Raw genomic sequence first — 22377 nt, forward strand, 5'->3', positions numbered from 1 at the left:
TATTATAATTTTTCATGTCAAAAGATTGTTGCTGCGCAAAACAAAACAGTGCCGTTGTGGAACACCGCTAGGCAACAGGTAGCCCAGACAACAGGTGTTGTCTATCACAGCAGCTGATTAGAGTGACAAAAGACCGGACCCCCTGCGGAGTGATATGAAACATTCGCTTTAGCAGTGAAAAGTCTTGTTGCCATTGACAGCGGTCTGATATAGACCAACTCGTCCTTATCTCAAATATCAGACGTGCGAACGTTGGGGAGCCCCATTGAAATGAATGGAGTATTCGACCGATGACGTCACACCATATAATAACTGTATTTATTGTTGTTAACATGCCATTACACTGCATATACTGGGAGTTTTACAGTGTACACTTTTTTCCTTGGCTAATGATGAACACTGACGATGACTTAAGGGCTGAAATGCTTCAGTGGTTTCATAAATTAAGGACAATATTCTTGATAGTGTGTTTTTCTGCTTTTCACACATTCAGAAAAGATCACACCTTTCTTCTAATTTTCTACAGGACAGACTATTCCCGAGGGACCTGTAGGTGAGGCTGGACCTGTGGGACCGCAAGGACCTCCCGGGCCATCAGGTCCACCTGGGTTACCAGGGCACGGCATGCCAGGACAACCAGGAAAGCCAGGCCCACCTGGCCCACAAGGATACCCAGGAATCGGGAAACCAGGAATGCCAGGTATGCCGGGCAAACCTGGAGGGATCGGACCACCGGGACCAAGGGGAGAGTTAGGTCCAGGTGGCGGAGAAGGGCCAGTTGGGTTGCCAGGACAACCCGGCCTCCCAGGTCCTCCAGGATTGCCAGGTATTGGAAAAGGTGGTGGGCAAGGATTACCTGGACAGCCAGGGGGGCGGGGAGAACCTGGTCACAAGGGTCTGCCAGGACTTCCTGGACTTCCCGGTCCAAAAGGAGACAGAGGAGTCGGTCTCCCGGGATTGCCAGGAGTTAAAGGTCCACCAGGACCACCTGGGGGACCAGGACCAGGTGGCCTACCTGGCGTAGGGAAACCTGGCTTAAATGGTCTTCCGGGAGTCCCCGGGGCACCAGGGAAGCCTGGAGGCCCAGGGGAACCAGGACTGGCTGGTGAGCCGGGTGAAGGAGGGGCGCCTGGACCGCCCGGTCTGCCAGGCATGGGAAAACCTGGATTTGATGGATTACCTGGAAAACCAGGAGCTCCTGGCGGCAAGGGTGAATCTGGCCCACCTGGTCTTCCTGGGGGACCTGGAATGCCTGGTTTCGGAAAGCCAGGGTATCCAGGTCCTAAAGGTGACAAAGGACATAATGGCTTACCTGGTGCACCTGGAGGTAAAGGGGAGAAAGGTCATGGAGGTCAACCAGGGATGATTGGCCCACCCGGACCTAATGGACCTCCAGGACTTCCAGGACACATTGGACCTCCTGGGGGCATTGGTTTCCCAGGGCAAAAAGGAGAAGGTGGACTCATAGGGCCAAAGGGCCCTCCTGGCCCGAAAGGTGAAGCAGGGCCTCCTGGGCTTCCAGGAAAGCCTGGATTTTCAGGGGATGTGGGCCAACCAGGACCAAGAGGCGTTCCAGGATCAATTGGGCCACATGGAGAAAATGGGCATAAAGGTTTACCCGGTCTTCCAGGTGTGCCTGGAAAGCCGGGACCCAAAGGTGAGGGTGGATACCCAGGGGATAAAGGCTCTCAAGGACCAATAGGAATTCCAGGTCTGATGGGACCAGCTGGACCGTTAGGTCCTCCTGGACTTCCAGGACACAGGGGTGAACCAGGGGCGCCGGGTAAACCAGGATACCCTGGAGAAGGAAAATCAGGCTTTCCAGGCCCCGTTGGCCCCCCTGGAAAACCAGGAGCCGGAGGCCTTCCAGGTCAACCAGGCCAACCAGGTCAGCCAGGACCACCAGGACCCCCTGGACCTCCTGCTCCCCCTCCAGACCTCTCGCAAATTCTTCCTGAAGGTGGGTTGGATGGCCAGAGGCAAGGCCCATACAAGGGCAAAGGTAAGCCTGGGGTAGAACTCCTCGGCAGAGGTGGACTTGAGATGCCAGCGTTCACAGCACAGCTCACCAAACCTTTCCCCCCATTTGGCACTCCGGTAGTCTTCGACAAAGTCCTGTATAATGGTCAGCAGAACTACAACCCACAAACGGGCATCTTCACCTGCAACGTTCCCGGGATCTATTACTTTGCTTACCACGTCCATTGTAAGGGAGCCAATGTTTGGGTTGCACTGTATAGAAACAATGAACCAGTAATGTACACGTACGATGAATACAAAAAAGGCTTCCTGGATCAAGCATCCGGAAGTGCAGTACTGCCTCTGCAGGCAGGAGACACAGTGCACATTCAGCTACCATCTGACCAAGCAGCAGGACTCTATGCTGGACAATACGTCCATTCGTCATTCTCTGGATATTTATTGTACCCCATGTAAAAAAATAAATAAATGTATGAATTTAAAAGGGGGGAGGGCTGGCAAAATGATGCCAATGTCTTTTCAGACCCAAAACATTAATGACGTCTTGGTGTGAAATGTTGCCATATTTGATTCAATTTTGAGTGAATGTGTTAGCATTAAAGCAAAGCCAACTATTGCACTGTTAATATACATGTATTAAAAACACTTGCAAGATATCACGCTTCCAACTACAGATAAAAACATGGTATACGATGCATTTAAAAATTCACATTGTTCAGTATAAAATTTTGAGTGCTGTTGGGAAGTATTTGATGCATTTATGTTATTTGGGTTGGGGGTGGGGGGAATGGCCATTTTTGTCAGGCCAATTGACAAGTACATTTCGGTAGGTGGATACAGCGACAGTCATATCATAATGGTCATTTTTGGTTTCTTAGTATTACTTTTTTACCCTGTAGTACAAGACTGTAAAGATATGGGCAATAGATAAACACTGTATTTCGAATTAACCTGTTTACCCATCACTTATACCAAAAACTACTCACACATTTCTCTGGTCTGTGCTGTAGTATTTAAAAATAACAAAATGGCCATATTACAGTTTATCGTCACACACCTTTGGAGATCAACCACTGGCATCTCATAAACATCTACACATCTACAGGTACATATGACACGTTTTCATTTTATGGCAGTTTGCAATGTTAATGCATGTAACATTTAAATTTCAAAACTCATATCCATACATACAGTATACTACTTGTGACTTTTTAAGAAATCATATCTTTCACTGTCTATGAGGACCTCAACCTGAGCTTACAAATGCATACTGCAACTAGTATAGTAGTGGTTTGCAAACTTGCCTCAAGGTTCATTATGTGTAACAATATGAGAAATAATCTAATGACTACACATAAATATGTATATGTGTTCATAAGACATGTTTGTGCGTTTGTAATGTTTATTACAAGGGAGTAATGTTCAAAGCAAAACACCTAAATGAAAGTGAAATCCTATGAATGAAGGATTTAAGACTTAGGTAGATTTCAAATGCTTTACAGTCTGTATTATTCTTTGTAATTTATTTGTTTTACTACTGAGTGCCTACATTTGTATATGTGCTATGGATATGAAGGGAAATTAACATGATTTTGTAACAATGGTGCTGAACATTTATTCAAATACTGAACTTATTTCAATGTTTCTACAAAACTAATTTTTTTAAATAAAGGTAAATGAATTACAGCTTTCATTTTTGTGTCATTATGGATTTTAAAAACAGGGAGAGTGTAACAATTGAGGATAGTTACTAAGCATTGGTGAACAGGGCTAAATAAACCATTTTCATCACCAGCCAGCCAGCGGGTGTAGATTTGGGTCATCATACCCTTACGAAAGTCGACCATGGTTGAGCATGGCTCGTCACGTTTTTTTTTTAATTATTTTTTTTTTACAATGGTTAAATCATGGTTTGACTATGGTTGCAATCCTTGGAGCAATGTGGGGTTAGGTGCCTTGCTCAAGGGCACTTCAGCCATGGATGGAGGTGTAGGGAGAGGTAAGGGTGGGATTGAAACCTGCAACTCTGTGATCTTCAGTTCAACTCCTTAAGCCAGGGGTCCCCAAACCTTTTTCTCTGGGGGCCACATTGTTGTTCCTGACTGTGATCTGGGGCCGGGATCAATCATGTGGGCTTTATACTAGGCCACTACCTGTTATAACCATAATTTCTAGCACAAAATAGTTCATCATTACAAGTGATTTGCAAAATAAGTGAGTACTGCATGTTTTTCAATTTGAAATACCACAGGTATTCCTTTTAATTTCTAATAACCATGTAAAAATACCAAGGAAAGGTTAGAAAATGTGATTGACAGTTTATGAGTGATACAATAGAAATGGTAGGCCTGTTTATATTACAGTGAGATGAGAAACTATCAAGACAAGATAGGATTGCTTCTTTGGGACAGTTCAAATGGTGAGGTGCAGAGAGGTGGAGGGCCGGTCAAAGGGGCGTGGCGGGCCGCATCCGGCCCCCCTGGGCCTTAGTTTGGGGACCCCTGCCTTAAGCATTACACTACAGCTGCGAACGAGTTTTCATGTTTTTTTTGGGTAACCATGAAACCCACGATTAATCATGGATTTTTGAGCATGGTTTGTGACTATGGTTAAATCATAATCACTAACCATGCTGAAAAGAGACATGAAAACCATGCACAACTATGATCCATGGTTAGTCAAGAACCACGGTTTTCATGGTTACCCAAAAAATCATGGATAAGCCATATAGTGATACTAAGGTTGTGTCCATAGAGGTCGAACATAAGACTATCGTTGACGTGGCAATTCGCGACAGCGTTGGGAAACGACACATGCCCCCTCCCATCTTGTGTAGGTAGTGTAGACTCCTTCAGTCAATGCAAATCAATGGAGAACACGACCACCTCTGTCAAAAAATGGACTAAAACTGTGTGAATATGAAGTAACTCATTAATCAAAGACCAAATTTGAAATGTGAAGCTAAATATGGAGGCTACTTAAATCATATGAGTGGATAAAATACATTAAAAAATCAAATTAAATTAGATATTTAGCAACACATTTTTATTTTATTTTATTTTATTTTTATTGTCCTTGTATAGCGTGTTGATGGAATTTTTTTCCTCATTATTAAGTCATTTTTTTGACAGAGATGAGCCTCCTAAATTCGTTTCCATTTCTTAGGTCTACCTCCAAAAAAACACTGCCACGGATTGCTCAGAGCCATATATAGAGAGAGTCTGGCCAACTATGGGTTCGAACGTTCGAGCTATCCCGCTATTTTGATTGGATCTGGGCTGGTCACATGTTTTATGGACGCCATTTTCGTTCCCCACGCTCCCATTAATGAGCATTATCAGATATAAAAAATAACGCTTCACTATTATATGATTACATTATTATTATGACAAACTGTCGTGCATATGGCCATAGGCGGCGTTACAGCAAGACTCTTGGGGAAGCTAAAAAAATAAAAAAGGGGGGGAGGGGGAATGCAAACGTCATCGGAGAAACTGTGGTGGTAGGAGGGTCTGGGGGCACTGTATCAGTCGCCACGCGAGGCCCTTTTGATATATTATCTGCATGACATTATATGATGTTGAAACAAAATGATGAACAAATAAAACAGAACATTTCCATGCACAACTAAGGGTCTTCATGCTCGTGCGCCAATGGAACTCTCAAAGGCGACAGGCACACACGCACACACACACACTGGAGGCAGGAGAGGAAGACGGCTATTTGCCAGACCATGGACTATTATCTCCCAAATATGTCTCGAGCAATCAAATCATACACCCGACTGTCCACACCTTTGTTTCTATTGACATTTTCATGCGCTAGGTCACTCTACCTCAGACCGGTATCAAAACTCTCAATCAAACTCGCAAAACTAATGACGAGGCAAAATGCGCACACACGGGGGGAAACAGGAAAGCCAGCTGATTGACCATACCATGCCAAAAAATATCATATGGGGCTCTCATATCCAACAGGCTGTCTTCAGATGTCAGTTTTGTAAATAATACAAATATGCTATAATTTTGAATTTCTAGTTGAAGTGGCTTGTAATGTAGTTCGCTACATTTCCAGATGGTTGTAACTAGCTTAATAATTCTATTGGATGTAGCTTGTCTAGTGGAGCTAAATGTTAGCTTACTAGGTTCTACAAATAAGTAGCTTCAGCCAGACACTGTTCTCGCTGCCTCGCACTGTACACTGTCCACTCCAGTCACACGCAGATGCCCAACAAACACAAGCGAATATACATCACATTACATATGGTAACTAAACCACCCTGGCAGGCCACCATGAATTCAGGAAAGGTGTGCATTTTTGAAAGTGGTGTTCGCTTGGTGACAGGATAGCACAGGTGTTTTGCTTTGTGATGGCTAGTTAGACGGAAGAAGACAGACAACTACATCGATAACAACATTGACAACAACATTGCCACCAAATAGTTAACTTAGCACTTCAGCGAGCACATCAAGGGGAAAAACAGATTTCCTACCTTATTCTGTCCTGTCAATTCCTGTTACTTGAAGATAGAGGCAAAATATCCATTTAGATTCGCCAAATAGGCTATCCATTTGATAGATGTAGTGTGGTTGAATAACGAATGCTAAAGAAGAAAATGTCAACATTGTGACCTATGGCTGGTGGAAAAAAAACGAATGATCTATAAATGTAGTGAAATCCCAATTTATTCTAGAGGTCATTGCTTTATCAAGATATTAAACATTCCAGATTTAATTTCATAAACCACGAGCCCGCCTCACCGCCTGGCTCTGTTGAAGGCAGTAGGCCTAGAACTGACAACTGATTGGTTGACCGCAGCATGACATCGCCGCAACGAGGCTAGATCTACTAACAAGGTGGATAGGCACTTCAGCAGGAAACCCTCGTTCTGTTTCCTTGTGGTGTGCCTGCGACACTCCATCGCTGGATATATAAAAAACCTTGATTTTAAATTTTAATTTTATTTATTTCTTATGACAAGTTTGGGGAAGCTAAGCTTCCCCTAGCCTCTTAATAGCGCCACCCATGCATATGGCTGTAGTGCAGGGCCGGGTCAGGAGAAAAAACAGCATCCTTTAACCCTCTAGCTACCATAACGGCCGCGAATGTCCGGCTGGATCTGTACCAGAACGGCTGCGGCCGGCCGGAATATTTTCATATGAAAATACGGCTGAACGGCCGTCATCATGCAGTTTTTCCAGCTTTCAAACACTTTAGCTCAATATTACAGACCCTCCCCGATATATTTTCAGTATAAAAACTATATGTTTATATTATATTATTTTTCAGTATTTAGATTTTATTACGAGATGCGCCGCTTTATGCGATTTGGCAATCTGCCGTCAATTCAAATAACGGCCGTCCGAGATTGGATGGCTACAAACACAACCATTCTGTTTCTACAACCAATATACACTAAATATGAAAACTTCCAACCCTCTTCGATCTATTTTCATGGTCAACAGCACATGTTTATGACTATTTAGGCTATTTTTAGATCATGTTGTTTTATTAGGCTTATGAGATGGTGTTCAACTGTGATGAGTTCTGCCATGGTCCTAAATAGCAAACACAACTGTCCAGCCGATGTCTACACGCTACATATTAAAAATGTAAACTGTCTTCGATGTGTTTTCAGAGTCAAACCATATGTTGGTATCCAACTATCTTAGTTTCCTGGAACAACGGACAGCGACAGCTCTGCGTAACAGCGCATCTGGAAGCGCAGCATGATAGGCTACTCATTTTGCGTGTCAGCTTTGGCAAAGCAGTCAAGGACTGTTACTACTCCACGTGTCCTTCATAAAAATGTGCGTGAAGACGTTGAGTTGAATGCTAACTTCCAATAATAGCTTACCAACGTGGTGTTTGTAGCACTTCAATTCCGTATTACTCGGTGATGCCTGGCGCGCCTTACCTGTGCCAAATTGGGAGGGGAAACTTCCTTACAGCTCCATTCATGTCCTGTCTGATATCGCAGACACTTCTACGGTTATCCTTACACGTCTTTGGCATGGTTTAGTTCAAACATTATTAGCTAGTGTAGTCCATTACAGTTATACCGCTTGAAACCGCTTGAAAACAGGACTTTTGGGTGAACGACATTTGTTGTCGTCACATGATCATTGTTCAACTTTGACCCTGGATGGATGGATGGATAGACGAAGGATAGATAGATAGATGTATAGAGAGATCAATAGATAGATAGATAGGCCTAAATATGTAGATATATAGATAGATAGGCCTAGATAATATCGGATTTTATGATATACCATTTGATATACCATTTGAAAGTGTGTTTTCTCTACTTTAATATGAAAGTAACTTGTAATTGACACTTTTCATTTCTTTTCAAGTTATTTGACATTATTTAAAATATGACCAAAATGTCAATTTTTCCTTAGAATTCCTGGTAGAATTCCGACCTATTCAAAAAAAATCCTGGTAGCTAGAGGGTTAACTCGTGACAGAAACGGAGGATTTGGGACATACACGGATATAAACTCTCTTTTATAGAATATAAAGGTCAGAATTAAATAATAACCGGAAAGCAGCAGGTTTCTCCGTGTTGTGTGAGGTAAACATATTTTTCCCCCCTTCGACTTTCGTGAACAATTATTTTTGAAAGAAATAGTCATGATGATGGCTTGCTCTCAAAAACTCCTGTCCGCACTTTGAAAACGAATGAAGTTAGGTTTCTGTCATAACTTGAAATTAGCTTGTCAAATCTTAATTGCCACCTGTACGTATGCTATACTGTGAAAACATAACTTTGCCCATCAAGTTATCATTTCTGTCGCGCTAATAAGGTCCTTTCCCCCTGCGATTTAAACTCACATCCAGTCTCATACAATGAATATCCAGACTCAACCTACGAGCATCCAGACTCATCCTACACAGTTCTACGGTCTGCAATCGCGATTATGCACTGCTAAGCACATTGTTATTTTTAAACTACTAAATCTCGACACAACGTGAAACTTTGGCGTATCACCAGGGTCCCTGTACATGAACTTGACCATCGTTGTGAATATTATTTCTGTACATTACTTAAATATCGACTTTGACGTAGGGGTGGGCCATATGACGATATTAAATCGTGAATCGCGATATTGAGTAAAAGATCGTCTCGAATCTGCCAAAGTGGAGAAATCGTATAGATCGTCTTGCAGTGAGGATGTTTATTATCAGTATCAGAGTGACGTTTTCTCACTTGTGTTGTTGTCTTCACTTTATTCTTAACATTATATTATTCCAATTGTACACTTTATGAGAGTATCATCAGTGTGTTAACATTTTATTGACTGCAAATTACAAATTGCAAGTATATGAAAGTTGTTTTTTGTTGTTTTTATTTTTTGGATGGAAGATCGTGATAAAAAATCGAAATCGAGATTTCATGTAAAAAAAATCGTGATACAACATTTTTGCCATATCGCCCACCCCTACTTTGACGTTGGCTCTACCTAGGCAACAACGCGGAAGTAACGCTTGAATGCACTGCTGAGCACATCAAAACTATGCTGACAAAACCCTCTTTTAAGCAAACCCCTTCTATACGAACAAACTTGTTAACGTTTGTTTTCATATGTTGGGATCTTGATAATACTACAACCCAAGTTTGATGGTCTATGAAGCCGTATTTGTATTTTAAATCCAGCGATTTTGACGGTATGCTCCCCATAGGGTTACACTGTAGAATCCTCGCCGTGGGGAGCGAAAATGGCGTCCATGATTCGAGTTGGCCAGACTCTCTCTTTAAGCTTAGAGCTTGAAAGTGACGTCACTTTCCCCGATTTCATGGTACCTCAACGGCGTTTTTAGCCGAAAATCGTATGTATCATATATAGCAAGTAATCCAATGGCGGAATTAAAATGATATTTCGATCCCCTTCGAGTTGTGCCACGAGCTCCATGTTGTTTCTGATATTTTTGCTTCATTTTTCATATGAACCCCCAAGCTTTTTAGAAAGCTGTGTTTCTTCACATTTTTCATGCCGACGGCCTCGGAACAAAACATTGATACTTCTTTTTTTTTTTTTAAATATATTTTTAGGGGCTTTTATGCCTTTATTTGACAGGACAGTTGAAGATGGTGACAGGAAGCGAATGGGACAGAGAGAAGGGATGATCGGGAAATGACCCCGGCCGGACTCGAACCGGGGTCCCCATGGGTGGGCATGCAAGCCCAAATGTGGGGGGCTTAGCGCGCTGCGCCACAGCGCCCCAAAACATTGATACTTCTGCATGAATAATCTTTATCTAGCCTCTTAAACAGCATATTTGTAGCCCAGCGCTTATCATGACTGTGATCAGAAGATATTTACTCGCTACCATGTTGTTAGATGGTCAGATTAGGTTCCGTGAAACGCGGAACTAAGGGGCGGGACTTTCAAGCTCTATATATGGCTCTGGGATTGCTGTGAAAAGGGGGGCAGGGTCACCTCTAGTCTTACTGTATGTTGTACCTCTATGGTTGTTCAGAATACTAAGAGTAACCATGACATACCATGGTAAAACCATGGTTGCTACAGTAAAATCATTGTCGATTTTTGTAAGGGTACGTTGCACTCGGGTGAGGGGGCGTTTCGGATGACTTTGTCAGGGACCAAAGCTGTCAGCGTCCCTGCTCAAGCCAGAATAATTGTGAATGTCAGGAATCTATTCATTAAGCCCATACGACTTCATTGCGAGCGTCGACGTTGCGCAACGGACGTCAGCGAGAACTTGTTGTCACGATGTGGGTGTTATTAAATACAGCGCATTTAAAGTCGGCCACAAATATGAACGAGACGATGAGCTCGCACCTGTTTGCTCTACTAACACACCACGTGTGAGGAGTGGGGGGACAGGCAGTGAGGAGGAGCTGAAGTGGGGACCTGCGCAAACTTGTGTGGAGGTGTGAGACAAGACCCATATACACACGTGAGTGAGTTGTTGACCAACCAGTTCATGGGCGCGTGACCTCGGAGGCAGTCCGCCGACGAGCGCCGACGAGCGTTGAAGGGGATAAGCAACTGCAGAGGTTGCAAGATCTGACTGCAGCCGCATTCATCCCGCGATAGTTTTACACCATGTGACATGTCACCTCGTCAACGCAACGTCGACGAAATTTCGAAGTTTGACAGGAAATCTAACCGTCATGCAGCATTTTCCACCCAGGGTGCATTGCTGTCTAAATGCGCATACATGCGTTGACACATCTCGATCGCACCTAGTATCAGTGGCTCAACCAACAAAATAAAGGCAACAACACTTTGTATCACTGCATTAAATGTTGAGTACCTCGCATAAGGGAGTCAAGCAGAAGACATTTGATTTACTTTGACCAGTGAGGGGTGCTACCATCTGTTTTGTTCATAATTTATTTGGGTTAGGCTAACACATTCATTTTCAGAGGTTTGATTATGAACTGTAACATTTTCAGGAATGGCTGTGAGCGCGCCAAGGAACATATTACATTTTAGAGGTCATCCAGATCACTGTCTATATCGTGGGATTTTGAGTTGGGTCTATATACCCACTCTGTTCCTGAGAAATCCATCAATAAGGCTGTCCATGTGTCGGGTTGTTTGTTAAAGCAGCACCTCTGCCAATTTCAATATGCCGTTGTATTGCTCACGCTACCCTTGACTTGTCAGTTCCCGGTGATTCTGCATTTTTTGGCTCAGAGATATGAGCTATTCTAATGGGGGCAGCTTTTGTTTACATTTTTAAAAATCTTAACATAGGCCTACTCCAAATATTTTCCTAAAAGGTATAGCTATTTGCTGTCTGCTGATCTTACATAACCTTTTGGATGTTTTTGGGAATAAATAAAAATGTAAAGAAAAACAAAATATCAGGTAGTAGGCCTACTGACAAGTCCAGGGTAGGCCTAGTGTGAGCATTAGGCTACAACTGCATGTTAATATTGGCTAAAGTTGTCCTTTAAGTTGTGGTGCATTGATCTGTGAAATAAAATGAAGTATGCCTATAAGGCTACACTGGTTTAAGCACGGGTGGAAAACAATCACCTTTATCCAGTAACACTGTGTGTCTCAAGTGTGCTGGTCCTTTGGGACATCCAGATTCAGTCTGTCTGTGTGTCACAACCTTCTGTAGGCTTCATGTTCTTGGTGCATGGCTCTACAGCCTGTGTAGGCTAACAGAACAAAATATGAATCAATAATAAGGTGAAAAACAGACAAGTAAAGACATCACCAGCAGAAAAGTATAAAAGTTTGAATAATTTGCTTACATTGTATTACACAATGTATATTTATTAAATTAGAATAGACAGGCAAACACAGATGAAGTAAACAAACCTTCCTGGCTAGGCATGCAATAAATACCGGTGCTATGCGTCTCCGTGCCAATAGATGGCAGAGTCGACCTTATACACCTATTCTTCAGGCTGAAAGAAGTCAATAGTGCTCACGTTGCATTAGCGCGGCTGTGGTACAGCCGTACAGCTCTCTCTTGAGTTCAGACGGGAGAATGCCGGTGTAGCACAATATTTGTTTCAATGTGTCTATAACGTTTGCATTGTATAAGATATTCAAGTGTGGAATGCAATAGTTTTAGCTAAGACGTAAGCCACTGAGCTGAAACTGATACTTACCACTGGAGAAGCTGCAGCTATTAAACACAGGAAATCCACCACACGGAACTTGTCAGATCAACTAGCGATTGCAAACTTTATATTGCATTGGCATTCGTCGTCCGTTTCAGAAGTTTCTGGCACTTGCATCGAATAGCATTCTTCTGGTAAGCAATTTCACTAGTGCCCAGTAAGTTCTCGTCAAAAGAGATAATTCAGTTGACAGCTAGTTGTGTTAATGTACCGATGCTTTCCGTTACCAAATGGATTTATTTCAGGTGTGTGACCGCCCAGTTCAGCTGAATAAACAGAAAAGAAATCCCAGTAGAGCCTAGGTCAAGTGTGAAGAATGTTTTATGTAGCCTAAAGTAGACCTCTACTCTAAAGCTGGGGTAGTGAGTAACCTGAAATCCAAATGAAAGCTCTTGAGAGCGTTGTTAATTTAATGTAAGCCTGTACATGAACTGCAATATTCAAAGTGACCCCTATTGCTACTCCCCCCATTCGTATAAACACCAAATACTAAGCCCATACGACTTCATTGCCAGCGTCGACGTTGCGCAACGGACGTCAGCGAGAACTTGTTGTCACGATGTGGGTGTTATTAAATACAGCGCATTTAAAGTCGGCCACAAATATGAAGGAGACGATGAGCTCGCACCGGTTTGCTCTACTAACACACCACGTGTGAGGAGTGGGGGGACAGGCAGTGAGGAGGAGCTGAAGTGGGGACCTGCGCAAACTTGTGTAGAGGTGTGAGACAAGACCCATATACACACGTGAGTGAGTTGTTGACCAACCAGTTCATGGGCGCGTGACCTCGGAGGCAGTCCGCCGACGAGCGCCGACGAGCGTTGAAGGGGATAAGCAACTGCAGAGGTTGCAAGATCTGACTGCAGCCGCATTCATCCCGCGATAGTTTTACACCATGTGACATGTCACCTCGTCAACGCAACGTCGACGAAATTTCGAAGTTTGACAGGAAATCTAACCGTCATGCAGCATTTTCCACCCAGGGTGCATTGCTGTCTAAATGCGCATACATGCGTTGACACATCTCGATCGCACCTATTCTGCTGTGTGTTTACAGCCAACATGCCCAGTTTCAATCATTCATGTTCTCTCGCGATATTTGTGTGTAGGTACCATGGCCTCACGAGAAGGTCCTCGAGCTGCTGGAACAGATGGGAGTGACTTTCAACATAGAGAAAGAGTTGCAAAACACTACCAAATGAGGTGATTGCGAGAACAATCTTGTTTTTGTTGTTATTCAGTATTGTAAGCAATGTGCAGAGATCCCATGGAGTAGGCTAATCTGAAAGTCAGCTTGCACGGCAAAGCATTTTTCCACAGTAGATGGGTCCAATCCAGATGCATGACATCTCTTTAATGATCATAAAACTTGCTTAGTTGGTACACCTTACCAGCAGGTCAAACGCATGTATTTGATTCATTCTTATTCCTACGATTACTTGGCCTATTGGGTCATTTCACGTGAAATCAGACACTTTGGGACCCGACCGACCCGGATTTCAATCATACTTGGTGTGCCTTTTTAGTAGCAAGGTAGCACCCCAGAACTGCATTGGTTTGAATCTGACACTAATATTAAGGGAGAAACAGACTAGGAAAGGTTCACATGTGAGGGTAGGACACTATACATTCAGCCTTGAATATATCAGTCAGTATTAGTCACAAAAAGATGCCTGTGGTGTTGTTTGAAAGCTCTTTTCTGGCTCTACATATTACACAATCAGCTTGGAATACAACAACTCTCAGAATATGATTTATGATAAATTGAAAAATTAAAAATTGAATATCTAAATAAGCTATATTTTAAAATGGCCAGTTCCTTGTCCAAACGTAGCCGGCAATCAGTGTTTCCCACAGAAATTTTGGAAACTATGGGGGCAGCCGGGATTTTTTTTTGTCCGGGGGGGGGGTTTGTTATTAACGCAGTGTAAATGCAATATGGCAAAACAATGAGTACAGTATGACATTGGCGCATGGACAAACTATAGGCCTACGCCTACATTTCAGCCATTTATATTTTGAGAAATAAGGCTACATAATACACATGCAGGGGTCTATGTAATGAAAAAAATAATAAAACAAAATAGGAGCAGAGATAAGAATTTAAGATTGCTGTGAAATTGTTAACGCATAAACAAAAAGGGTTCAGCTTTTGCATGGACAATAATTAGAACTTCTTTGGCTCTTGTATGTGTACTTAACATGGTTATTTTGTTTTTCTGTGAGTGTGAATGTATGCAACATGACACCCTACCAGGACCTTGTGTGTGTGTGTGTGTGTGTGTGTGTGTGTGTGTGGGGGGACGGGGGGGGTTGTTGGTGTGGGTGTGTGTGGGTGGGTGGAACAATGTGTGTGTGAGAGAGAGAACATGTATGTATGTAAGATAATGTGTGGCGGTAGTACTCAAGATATATTTTTCCTGTAATGTTCAATTATGTGTATAATGTCTTGTGTATGTTTTGTATTTGTGTATTTATGTAAGCTGACAGACACCTTAATTTCCTTCGGGATTGATAAAAGTACTCTACTCTACTCTACTCTACCCTACTCTACTAACTGTAAAACAAAGCCTGGGGAGTGTTAGTAAACTCATCCCAACTGTCCCTTCTCGGAAGGTTTTTTTTTTTATTGCTCCCAAACCCAAGTTAACTACAACAACTTGACAAGGCTTTTGATCCCTCTCTTTCAAGCACTTGTGGTTTTCTCTATAGGATGTATTTACTCCAGGAGGAAAATGCGAAGGAAATCGTAATTGAAATCGCTTTTAACAAACACGGAAATCGTTAAAAAAAAAAAAAAAATGTTAAAAAAAAAAAAAAAAAAAAAAATTTTTTTTTTTTTTTTTTTTTACATTTTCGGAAACTATGGCGGCCAAATTTAAACTATGGCGGGCCGCCATAGTTTCCTCAATGTATGGGAAACACTGCGGCAATGATATGAGCAACACCTCAAATGCTGGTGTTTGGTTCGTTATTCATTTCTGAGAGAATTTGACTCACAAATATGGCATCATACAGACCACTTACTAATAATATGGTAATACCATAGTAGCATCACATGACAAAACAAAAACAAAACAAAAATGGTCAGTGTCCATGGTCCCAGGTTTCAGAAACTAAGGCAGATGTCCATTTATACACACCAAATGATGATATGTGAATGTTTGAACATTCCTTCTCTGTGTACCTGTGCCATCCTCCCTTTACCGTACTTTAAAGAGATAATCAATGGCTACACTCTCATTTTGTACTCTACCGGTGCATTTGAAGCAGCAGCTGTGTCTTTTGTAGATAATGTATAAGTACGTCCCGTTGCAGTTACAGGTTCCACTACCAGGAGCACATCCTGATGATCCATGACAAGTCTATCTGGTCTGAAGGGAAAAGTGAAGGATGGAGATGGTCCATGAGGATGCAGGAAGTTCAGTTTCACCTCTCCAGTGCTCGGCATACATTCCTCAACACATGCTAGCCACCAGTTGCCATCATATACAGCTACAACATACCCTTTGATGCTTGAAAATGTAACACATTCCTTTACTGAGCTCACTCCTTCAACTCTGCCTTCTCTGCATGCTGAAAATGGCCTAACTTCCACTGTGTTCATTGACAATGGGCAGAAGCTGTGCAGTTTTTGAGTACCTGGAATAGTTCTTGCAGATTCAAACCTTTTTAACAGGTTCTCAGCTTCATGATGGTACATCTCTGTTGTGGCAAACTGGCAATGGATGTTCTTGACATTATCCTTGACTGACTCCCTTGAACCAGGAACGTTTTTAGTGGTAGCAGATTTTGCAGAAAACTATAGTTTTGTAATTCAAGATGCTATTCAATTATTTCACTGGAACAACCAGTACAGGCCACAATCCATCCATTTGTATGCTACTACCAAGATCAGTTGAAACTGGAAAAAAATCTGTTTTGATGTTATTTCAGACTGCAACATTCATGATACAATTGCTGTACATCTGTTTCAGAAGCTCCTAATTCAGTTCCTCAATGACACTTCATCAATGATAGAACGTCCAAAGAAGATCATATATTTTTCTGATGGCTGTGCTGCACAATACAAGAACCTTAAAAACATAACAAATTTGTGCCACCACGAGGCAGATTTTCACATACCTGCAGAGTGGCACTTTTTTGCCACATCACATGGTAAAGGTCCATGTGATGGCGTTGGAGGGACAGTTAAATGGCTTGCTGCACGAGTAAGTCTGCAACGTCCTATTGACAATTCAATTGTAACGCCATACCAACTGTTTTGTCAAGGATAATGTCAAGAACATCCATTGCCAGTTTGCCACAACAGAGATGTACCATCATGAAGCTGAGAACCTGTTGAAAAGGTTTGAATCTGCAAGAACTATTCCAGGTACTCAAAAACTACACAGCTTCTGCCCATTGTCAATGGACACAGTGGAAGTTAGGCCATTTTCAGCATTCAGAGAAGGCAGAGTTGAAAGTGAGCTCAGTAAAGGAATGTGTTACATTTTCAAGCATCAAAGGGTATGTTGTAGCTGTATATGATGGCAACTAATGGCTAGCATGTGTTGAAGAATGTATGCTGAGCACTGGAAGAGGTGAAACTGAACTTCCTGCATCCTCATGGACCATCTCCATCCTTCACTTTTCCCTTCAGACCAGATAGACGTGTCATGGATCATCAGGATGTGCTTCTGGTAGTGGAACCTGTAACTGCAACGGGACGTACTAATACATTATCTACAAAAGACACAGCTGCTGCTTCAAATGCACTGGTAGAGTACAAAATGAGAGTGTAGCCATTGATTATCTCTTTAAAGTACGGTAAAGGGAGGATGGCACAGGTACACAGAGAAGGAATGTTCAAACATTCACATATCATCATTTGGTGTGTATAAATGGACATCTGCCTTAGTTTCTGAAACCTGGGACCCTGGACACTGACCATTTTTGTTTTGTTTTTGTTTTGTCATGTGATGCTACTATGGTATTACCATATTATTAGTAAGTGGTCTGTATGATGCCATATTTGTGAGTCAAATTCTCTCTGAAATGAATAACGAACCAAACACCAGCATTTGAGGTGTTGCTCATGACATTGCCGGCTACGTTTGGACAAGGAACTGGCCATTTTAAAATATAGCTTTTTTTAGATATTCAATTTTTAATTTTTCAATTTATCATGAATCATATTCTGAGAGTTGTTGTATTCCAAGCTGATTGTGTAATATGTAGAGCCAGAAAAGAGCTTTCAAACAACACCACAGGCATCCTTTTGTGACTAACGTACACTGACTGATATATTCAAGGCTGAATGTATAGTGTCCTACCCTCACATGTGAACCTTTCCTAGTCTGTTTCTCCCTTAATATTAGTGTCAGATTCAAACCAATGCAGTTCTGGGGTGCTACCTTGCTACTAAAAAGGCACACCAAGAATGATTGAAATCCGGGTCGGTCGAGTCCCAAAGTGTCTGATTTCACGTGAAATGACCCTATTGTTTTAATGACATTTCTATGTTTTGGTTATACATTTAACATTGACTTTTTACCTGACCAAAAAACACAAATAGCTACCCTTCCTAGGAAGGGGATAGATGCAATGATCTTATGTATCGTGTGTAGTCAAGACAGTTCTAGGAAACGGAATAAGTCCCATGTCCATATTATGTTTTTAATACATTGAGACCAAAGGCAAATTTCATGCAGGCATGGACGATACAGTCAATTCTATTCTACTCGTTCTACTGTATTCTATTCTAATCTACTCCATTCGACTCCCCTCTATCCTACTCTACCCCACAGTGTGGCCCTGAAGTCAATAAAGTCAATTCTATTCTTAGGCTATCCTATTCTACTGTATTCTATTCTAATCTAATCTAATCTACTCTATTCGACTCCCCTCTATTCTACTCTACCCCCCAGTGTGGCCCTGAAGTCAGTAAAGTAAATTCTATTCTCTATTCTACGTATTCTTCTCATTCTACTGTATTCTATTCTAATCTACTCTATAGAGTTCTTCAGCGTTGACGTCAACTTGTATGCAGCGTTTGGACTTCCGGTTCCATGGCGATTTTTTACATTGCAAAACGCCATAGAGATTCAGGTTTGGCAAAAATATAAGTTGCACGCCAACAACGAACATTAGCGTGTCCCCGCATCCCTTTCTCATTAGTGGAACGGATCGTATCATCATGTTGGTGTATTCACATGTTAAATCATGACGATTTTAATTCAATATTGCTAACCCCTTTCTGATCATTAAAACTTCCGAACTACATACTTTCCTTTGGTTGCCATGGGTACAACCCTCCGCACGTACATGCCGGCGCCGCTTCTGTAGTCGCTAAAAGTTTCCGGGTTTAGCATATGGACGCAACATCGTATTTATGTCGAAGTTTGACACAAAATGATCAACCATGTCATACCTACAGCCTATTTTTAACACCCTCGACAGTTTGCGGGGGTTCGCTAAGCGCGTGCTTGCACTCGGAGCTTATTTGAAACTGACCCCTATTCATTCCCAATGGAGGCCGGAAGCCGATACGAACCAGGAAGTCCTTAAATGCTAACATGAAAGACTACAATCTACTACATGCTTCCGCGTTACTGAAGAACTCTATTTGACTCCCCTCTATCCTACTCTACCCCACAGTGTGTCCCTGAAGTCAATGAAGTCAATTATATTCTTCTCTATTCTATTCTACTTATTCTACTGTATTCTATTCTAATTTGCTCCATTCGACTCCCCTCTATCCTACTCTACCCACAGTGTGGCTCTGAAGTCGGAGATCCGCAAGCTGAACATCTTGCACGTGGTCATCTGGCTGCTGGTCCTGGCCCAGGTGACGGTGAGCCAGCTGCACCTGGTCTCCCACAGCGTGGTGGCCAGCCCCTACCAATGGGAGTACCCCTACCTGCTCAGCGTGCTGCCCACGGCGCTCAGCTTCGCGGCCATGCCGCGCAACAACATCAGCTACCTGGTCATCTCCATGATCAGCGCGGGGCTCTTCTGCGTGGCGCCCATCATCTACGGCGGCATGGAGATGTTCCCCGTGGCGCAGCAGCTCTACCGCCACGGCAAGGCCCGCTTCATCTTCGGCTTCTCAGACGTGTCTGTCATGTACCTGGTGCTGGTCATCGCCGTGCAGGTGCACGCCTGGCAGATCTACTACAGCAAGCAGCTGCTGGACTCCTGGTTCACCTCCACGCAGGACAAGAAGAAGAAGTAGAAGGGAAGACGAGACGCGACGGGACTGCTAACTGGCTATTCGTTGATGCTCCTATCGCACAGTGTGATTATTGCTCCGTTTGTCAGTCCTGTAACAGGGCAAAAAGAAATTAGAGGGGGGCCGGCTATATTTATGTATACATCGTCATCAACAGAATGGGATTAACTCAAGTCACTTTGACAGTCAATTACCCCCGTCCCCTACACTCAGGACAAGAAGGAATTAGAGGGGGCAGGCTATGTTTATGTATACATCGTCGGTTTACCCGGTCTTCCAGGTGTGCCTGGAAAGCCGGGACCCAAAGGTGAGGGTGGATACCCAGGGGATAAAGGCTCTCAAGGACCAATAGGAATTCCAGGTCTGATGGGACCAGCTGGACCGTTAGGTCCTCCTGGACTTCCGGGACACAGGGGTGAACCAGGGGCGCCGGGTAAACCAGGATACCCTGGAGAAGGAAAATCAGGCTTTCCAGGCCCCGTTGGCCCCCCTGGAAAACCAGGAGCCGGAGGCCTTCCAGGTCAACCAGGCCAACCAGGTCAGCCAGGACCACCAGGACCCCCTGGACCTCCTGCTCCCCCTCCAGACCTCTCGCAAATTCTTCCTGAAGGTGGGTTGGATGGCCAGAGGCAAGGCCCATACAAGGGCAAAGGTAAGCCTGGGGTAGAACTCCTCGGCAGAGGTGGACTTGAGATGCCAGCGTTCACAGCGCAGCTCACCAAACCTTTCCCCCCATTTGGCACTCCGGTAGTCTTCGACAAAGTCCTGTATAATGGTCAGCAGAACTACAACCCACAAACGGGCATCTTCACCTGCAATGTTCCCGGGATCTATTACTTTGCTTACCACGTCCATTGTAAGGGAGCCAATGTTTGGGTTGCACTGTATAGAAACAATGAACCAGTAATGTACACGTACGATGAATACAAAAAAGGCTTCCTGGATCAAGCATCCGGAAGTGCAGTACTGCCTCTGCAGGCAGGAGACACAGTGCACATTCAGCTACCATCTGACCAAGCAGCAGGACTCTATGCTGGACAATACGTCCATTCGTCATTCTCTGGATATTTATTGTACCCCATGTAAAAAAAAAAAAAATGTATGAATTTTAAAGGGGGGAGGGCTGGCAAAATGATGCCAATGTCTTTTCAGACCCAAAACATTGATGACGTCTTGGTGTGAAATGTTGCCCTATTTGATTCAATTTTGAGTGAATGTGTTGGCATAAAAGCAAAGCCAACTATTACAGTGTTAATATACATGTATTAAAAACACTTGCAAGATATCACGCTTCCAACTACAGATAAAAACATGGTATAAGATGCATTTAAAAATTCACATTGTTCAGTATAAAATTTTGAGTGCTGTTGGGAAGTATTTGATGCATTTATGTTATTTGGGTTGGGGGTGGGGGGAATGGCCATTTTTGTCAGGGCAATTGACAAGTACATTTCGGTAGGTGGGTACAGCGACAGTCATATCATAATGGTCATTTTTGGTTTCTTAGTATTACTTTTTTACCCTGTAGTACAAGACTGTAAAGATATGGGCAATAGATAAACACTGTATTTCGAATTAACCTGTTTACCCATTACTTATACCAAAAACTACTCACACATTTCTCTGGTCTGTGCTGTAGTATTTAAAAATAACAAAATGGCCATATTACAGTTTATCGTCACACACCTTTGGAGATCAACCACTGGCATCTCATAAACATCACATTTTCATTTTATGGCAGTTTGCAATGTTAATGCATGTAACATTTAAATTTCAAAACTCATATCCATACATACAGTATACTACTTGTGACTTTTTAAGAAATCATATCTTTCACTGTCTATGAGGACCTCAACCTGAGCTTACTGCAACTAGTATAGTAGTGGTTTGCAAACTTGCCTCAAGGTTCATTATGTGTAACAATATGAGAAATAATCTAATGACTACACATAAATATGTATATGTGTTCATAAGACATGTTTGTGCGTTTGTAATGTTTATTACAAGGGAGTAATGTTCAAAGCAAAACACCTAAATGAAAGTGAAATCCTATGAATGAAGGATTTAAGACTTAGGTAGATTTCAAATGCTTTACAGTCTGTATTATTCTTTGTAATTTATTTGTTTTACTACTGAGTGCCTACATTTGTATATGTGCTATGGATATGAAGGGAAATTAACATGATTTTGTAACAATGGTGCTGAACATTTGTTCAAAAACTGAACTTATTTCAATGTTTCTACAAAACTATTTTTTCAAAATAAAGGTAAATGAATTACAGCTTTCATTTTTGTGTCATTATGGGTTTTAAAAACAGGGAGAGTGTAATAATTGAGGATAGTTACTAAGCATTGGTGAACAGGGCTAAATAAACAATTTTCATCACCAGCCAGCCAGCGGGTGTAGATTTGGGTCATCATACCCTTACGAAAGTCGACCATGGTTGAGCATGGCTCGTCACGTGTTTTTAAATTATTATTTTTTTTTTACAATGGTTAAATCATTGTTTGACTATGGTTGCAATCCTTGGAGCAATGTGGGGTTAGGTGCCTTGCTCAAGGGCACTTC

General features: G+C 42.6%; 3 protein-coding genes across 4 annotated transcripts in view; all 3 read left to right on the plus strand.

The window, feature by feature from the left end:
* Positions 1-3666, plus strand: part of LOC134459474 (collagen alpha-1(VIII) chain-like) — a 30481-nt gene extending 26815 nt beyond the window's left edge. For both annotated transcript variants that reach the window (XM_063211833.1, XM_063211834.1), the window contains exon 3: positions 527-3666. In XM_063211833.1, the coding sequence (XP_063067903.1) occupies positions 527-2436 (1910 nt within the window). In that variant the 3' untranslated portion in view covers positions 2437-3666. The remainder of the gene's footprint in view (positions 1-526) is intronic.
* Positions 3667-12423: 8757 nt separating this feature from the next.
* On the plus strand, positions 12424-19896 carry LOC134459475 (protein jagunal homolog 1-B-like). The gene is made up of 3 exons (XM_063211835.1): positions 12424-12729; positions 13705-13798; positions 19352-19896. The coding sequence occupies exons 2-3, from the start codon at positions 13710-13712 to the stop codon at positions 19809-19811; spliced, it is 549 nt and encodes a 182-aa protein (XP_063067905.1). The 5' UTR covers positions 12424-12729; positions 13705-13709; the 3' UTR covers positions 19812-19896.
* On the plus strand, positions 19857-22089 carry LOC134459501 (collagen alpha-1(VIII) chain-like). The gene is made up of 2 exons (XM_063211865.1): positions 19857-19901; positions 19995-22089. Exons 1-2 carry the CDS (start codon positions 19857-19859, stop codon positions 20892-20894), a joined length of 945 nt encoding a protein of 314 aa, XP_063067935.1. The 3' UTR covers positions 20895-22089.
* The last annotated feature ends 288 nt before the right edge of the window (positions 22090-22377 follow it).

The sequence above is a fragment of the Engraulis encrasicolus genome, chromosome 12, assembly GCF_034702125.1.
Source record: "Engraulis encrasicolus isolate BLACKSEA-1 chromosome 12, IST_EnEncr_1.0, whole genome shotgun sequence".
Lineage (NCBI taxonomy): Eukaryota > Metazoa > Chordata > Actinopteri > Clupeiformes > Engraulidae > Engraulis > Engraulis encrasicolus.